This window comes from Rhinopithecus bieti, unplaced genomic scaffold (assembly GCF_001698545.2).
Source record: "Rhinopithecus bieti isolate Rb0 unplaced genomic scaffold, ASM169854v2 scaffold_30957, whole genome shotgun sequence".
Lineage (NCBI taxonomy): Eukaryota > Metazoa > Chordata > Mammalia > Primates > Cercopithecidae > Rhinopithecus > Rhinopithecus bieti.
Window position 1 is genome coordinate 885,610 of NW_016813678.1, and position 5,793 is coordinate 891,402.

Genomic DNA, 5,793 nt, shown 5'->3' on the forward strand with positions numbered 1-5,793 from the left:
AAAAAAAAAAAAAAAAAAAAAAATCCTGGCTGGATGTGGTGGCTCACTCCTGTATTCTCAGCATTTTGGGAAGCCAAGACGAGAAGATTGCCTGAGCCCAGGAGCTCAGGACCAGACTGGGCTTGAGCCCAGTGAGAGATAGTGAGACACTATCTCTACAAAAAAATTTTAAAAATTAAAAAACAAAATCTCTTGATTACTTCTATTCCCACTTATCATATTCACAGTTTCCACTTCATCGAATCCTTATTTTATTTCCCACTGACCTAGGAATCAACGGCCTTCAGTATATTTCCTCCACCCAATAGACTTTGTGTAGTAAAACCTGTAACAAGTCCACCACTGATTCTGGCTGGGAGGTAACACACCTCAAGTAGTTGGAAAATAAAGTGAAAAATTTTTGTGTGCATGTACGTGGGTTGAGGGTAAAGGCAGTGGCAGGCAAGCTGAAAACCAAGGGGGAAATCAAAATCCCAGAGAAAGTTAGGTTTACTGTGACCTCCCTAGCAGGGCTGGCAGAACATGGGTCCAAGGGTGGGAACAAGCAATATGGTCCATAGTGTGACAAAAAGACATATTGGAAAATAGAGTTTCACACCAAAAGGATTGCAGGTGTACAATGCAGGGATGGAGAGTGAGTCGGATAATCATAGACTTAGGCCAATTACATGGCAAGGAAAATATTGAGAATGAGCCCACAAGCACAGATGACTTGGCACAAAGTACCCTGCTTTTATTTCTCTCCTCATAGCATGGCTTCAAGTAGCTATGGCCCAGTTGTTTCATGAAGCACTCCCAAAATCTTCCTTTCAAACTGGAAATTCATAGTCACAGCGACAAGCTCAAAATAAATTGAACTTCTGTTTTACAATGTACTCTGTTTGGCATCACTTGAAAAAACGCTGATTTCTCCACAGGAATTATTATCCTTTATGGACATGATGGTCCCAGTTGTAATACGCATCTTTGCAACTCAGAAATCTATTACTGATTTGTGCATTGTTCAGCCTGTTTCTGTATACACTGACCTGTTCCCTGTATATTGCCTGCCCTTGCTCCATGAAAGCTCATGACTCATGAACTTCTGAGTCATGCTCTGAAGTTGTGTGAATTAGTCTTAATTTAGTACTTTCCCGTTATCAGTATAAGCCCTGCCTGCTGAGAGCTTTGTTTCATCTTCCTTCCTAGCATTTGGAGTTCTCTTAATTGGTGGTTGATAACTTCCACAGTGAGCATTTTACATGAGGCAGTAAAAGTTGGCACGATAGCAAACAAAAAGAACAAAACAAATTGGCACTGAAAATAAATTACATTGTGTAAGACATTAGCACCCAGAAAAACCAAGATTTTGTAGATAAAAAATTTCTTGTTTATATTGTTATAAAGTAATTAACATCACCTTCTAATGGCAGATCACAAATTAAGATGACAACTCTAGAGAACTTAATAGATATGAGAAGGGGAAATGGGGGAATTTATTCTCTTACGTCAAAGTAACAAGAGAAGCTTTGTTCATTCCAGCTATATGTGTCAATGAGATTAAATTATTGTACCAGAGAGGAAGAATGAGATTAAATAAGTGGATACCCTGCACACATCAAGTGTTCCTACCATATCTTGGGGCCCCAGAGAGAATATAATCTGAGATTATAACATCATTTTATGTATTGACACCATATGGTATTTAAAAGCCTTTAGGAATTAATAGCATCTGAGAACCAGAGAAACATGCCAATGAGCGTATTATCTGGTTTAGAAAACATGTAGACAATGATCCAAGGAATTCATTTCTATGTTAGAATAGATAGCAAGTCATTTAATTGTTAAAGAGTTTAGAAAAAGGATCTCGAAAGTGTGCCTATTATTTCCTTTTTTCTTTCTTTGTAGAGACAAGGTCTCATTTGTTGCCCAGATGGGTCTCGAACACCTGGCTTCAAGTGATCCTCCCGTCTTGGCCTCCTAAAGTGCTGGGAAAACAGGATGAACCACAGTGTCCAGTATTTTCTTTTTTTTCTTACTGCTCTAGGAGTATTTAGCTTTCACTGGTTTTCTGTGGGCATGTTTTGTTTTGTTTTGTTTTGTTTTGTTTTGTTTTGTTTTGTTTTGTTTTCTGAGACAGAGTCTCACTCTGACATCCAGGCCTGAGTACAGTGGCATGATCACTGCTCACTGCAGTCTTGACCTCACAGGCTAAAGCAATCCTCCCACCTCAGCCTCCTGAGTAGCTAGGACCACAGGCATGTGCCACCACCCCCAGCTAATTTTTTAAAAATTTTTGTAGAGATGAGGTCTCGCTATGTGTCTGGGGTTGTCTCAAACTCTTAACCTCAAGCAATCTTCCCACCTCAGCTTCCCAAATAGCTGGGATTACAGGTGTGAGCCACCACACCTTGCCAGTGGTCATTTTTTCAGAAAAGAAAGTTTGATTTTTGCTAAATGTTTCACACATTTTTAAGGTTTGTAAGTAAAAAAGTCTTTAAATCCCGGGAATTCTACAATCTCTTACTCATTCACGATAGTTTTTTTTTTTTTTTTTTTTCTTTAGAGACAAGATCTGGGTCTGTCTCCCGGGCTGGAGTGACAGTGGTGCAATCATAACTTGCTGCAGCCTCAAACTCCTGGGCTCAAGGGATCCTTCTGTTTCAGATTCCTGAGAAAGCATGCATCACTACACCCAGGGAATTTGTTTTGTTTTGGTTTAGTAGAGGCAAGATCTGGCTATGTTACCTCTTCTAGTCTTGAACTCCTAGCCTCAAGTGATCCTTCCACCTCAGCCTTGCAAAGTGCTGACATTACAGTATGAGCCACCAAACACAGCCCATTCATAACAGTTTTACACACAGTTGGTACTTTATTATTCATTAATTCTTTGTTATCATTCATAACAGGTGAGACCCTGTTATCCCAGTGGATAATCCAGAATTAATTTTTATTTGATCTTATAATGTATTATGTTTCTCCTCCAGAAAATTCATTTACTTTTGGTCTATATCAAGATGTTAATAAAAGAAGAAGGCCATATGTTTCTTAGCACCGAGGATTAAGTGCGTATGTGGGTCTGTCTTTATATATTACAGATGCGACTATAAATCAGAAGTAGATTGCTGTCCAATAAATATGCATTACATTACAGTTTAACAAAATATATCTATTTCTCTTTCCTTTGTTCTTCCTTCCCTTTACTTTTTTATTTAAAAATATTCATGAAGTCTCCATGATTGTCTATGCACTGTGTGAGATGCCATAAATAAAGCACTAAACAAGAAAGACAAACATATCCCTTGACCTCGTGAACCTTAGCAGCTAGAGAGATAGTTGATTATTGTTTGTTTGTTTTTTCCTGAGGCAGGTCTTGCTTTGTTGCCTAGGCTGGAGTTCAGTGGCACAATCATGGCTCACTGCAGCCTCGAACTCTTGGGAGATATAGCTGAGTATTGAAGAAATCTCTATATAATCCCAATTGTCACTATCATGATAGAAAAGTATAAGGAGACATGTGTATTAATTTATGAGCCAGGCTTCCCTGAGGGAACAGCATAGCTGGACCTAAAGTATATGGAAGATATAAAGGAGGAGATTTAGGGGTGGATACATTCCAAGCTGAAGTTAATACAGTGGGCAGAATTGTGAATAAGCATGGGGAGTTCTGTGCTTCCCTTGAGCCAAAACCTGGAGATGCCACAAAGTTAAAACGGTCTTTGATGGATCCTGGAACTCAAATCAAAGACTGTGAAAAGCCCATGGAGAACCAGAAGGTAAGTCAAACCCTACAGAACCCAGAGGAAAGCTTTGTAGTTCTGGGCTTCTCTTGCTTCACATTTACTAGCCAACTCACTGCTTACTTTGCCATACTTGATTCGAGGGGTAGGCAGGAAACATAAGCTCCAGCCTGGCACCAGGCAGGGAAGTCAGTTTATCTAGGCACCATGGGACTCTAAGTGAATCGGAAGTATAGAATAATCACCCAATGCAGGACTAAATGGCTTCCTAGCATCATCACTGAGTTCCTGCTGCGTAGCTATGAGAGGAAGAAGCACCTCGCAGAAAAGAGCAGTGCTCCGCACAGGTTGGGGAGAAAGAAAGGCAGGTTACAGAATGCAAAATCAGAGGCTCTTTTCCCTATGGTAGCCACCCTCTAACACACATGTATACTTTCATCAAGAGGAGGGTCAGCTAGGATCCAAGCCATCATCCATCTCTTCAGGTACATATCACCAGCCAAGGAAGATGGCGATTCCACAAATAGGAACACACAGGAAAACACAGACATCTAAGGAGTACAAATGCAAGCTCTATGAAAAAAAGATTCAACTATCCATGAGAAAGCAAAACTAATAAATCAAATTGAATAAGACTAAATAAGACTTCATGCTTCTTAAGATGTTTAAGATTAAAATACTCATAATACCTTTATCAAGGATAGAGAGAATATTGAAAACATGAAGCAATTAAGAAGATCTAAGTAGAGATATTAAACATGAAAAATATAATGTTGAAATAAGGGATTTAGCTGGGCATGGTGGCTCATGCCTATAATCCCAGCATTTTGGGAGGCCAAGGTGGATGGATTACTTGAGCCCAGCCTGGACAACACAGTAAGACTCCATCCCTACTTAAAAAAAAAAAAAAAAAAAAAAAAAACCTGAAAGTGGTATGTTCCTGTAGTCCCAGTTCCTTGGGAGGCTGAGGTAGGAGGAGCACTTGAGCCCAAAAGGTCGAAGCTGCACTAAGCTGTGATTGCAGCACTGCACTCCAACCTGGGTGACGGTGAGACCCGGTTTCAAAAGGAAAAAATAAAATAAAAGAGGAAATAAATAAAGGACTTAATATCTTAGGGAGGTTGAGAAAAGAAAGTATCAGAAATGATTTCAGCCAAAGTTTGCAAGTGACTCATCTGGTTAATATTGAGATTCCTATACAAACAGATTTTTCCTATTCAGTCATTTAATAGATTTTAGATACTATAGTTAAGAAATGTTCCTCAGCTTGAAGATGAAGCTGAACATCTCCTTCCCAGCCACTGGCTGCCAGAAACTCATTGAAGTGGACGATGAACGCAAACTTCGTACTTTTTATGAGAAGCGTATGGCCACAGAAGTTGCTGCTGACGCTCTGGGTGAAGAATGGAAGGGTTATGTGGTCCGAATCAGTGGTGGGAACGACAAACAAGGTTTCCCCATGAAGCAGGGTGTCTTGACCCATGGCCGTGTCCGCCTGCTGCTGAGTAAGGGGCATTCCTGTTACAGACCAAGGAGAACGGGAGAAAGAAAGAGAAAATCAGTTCGTGGTTGCATTGTGGATGCCAATCTGAGCGTTCTCAACTTGGTTATTGTAAAAAAAGGAGAGAAGGATATTCCTGGACTGACTGATACTACAGTGCCTCGCCGCCTGGGCCCCAAAAGAGCTAGCAGAATCCGCAAACTTTTCAATCTCTCTAAAGAAGATGACGTCCGCCAGTATGTTGTGAGAAAGCCCTTAAACAAAGAAGGTAAGAAACCTAGGACCAAAGCACCCAAGATTCAGCGTCTTGTTACTCCACGTGTCTTGCAGCACAAACGGCGGCGTATTGCTCTGAAGAAGCAGCGTACTAAGAAAAACAAGGAAGAGGCTGCAGAATATGCTAAACTTTTGGCCAAAAGAATGAAGGAGGCTAAGGAGAAGCGCCAGGAACAAATTGCGAAGAGACGCAGACTTTCCTCTCTGCGAGCTTCTACTTCTAAGTCTGAATCCAGTCAGAAATAACTTTTTGAGTAACAAATAAATAAGATCAGACTCGGAAAAAAAAAAAAAAAA

The 5,793-nt window shown here is 40.3% G+C and overlaps 1 protein-coding gene across 1 annotated transcript; it reads left to right on the forward strand.

Moving 5' to 3' along the window:
• The first annotated feature begins 4,977 nt into the window (after positions 1–4,977).
• LOC108513197 (40S ribosomal protein S6) lies at positions 4,978–5,781 on the forward strand. Its single transcript, XM_017848888.1, has one exon. The coding sequence runs from the start codon at positions 4,993–4,995 to the stop codon at positions 5,740–5,742; it is 750 nt and encodes a 249-aa protein (XP_017704377.1). The 5' UTR covers positions 4,978–4,992; the 3' UTR covers positions 5,743–5,781.
• Positions 5,782–5,793: the final 12 nt, after the last annotated feature.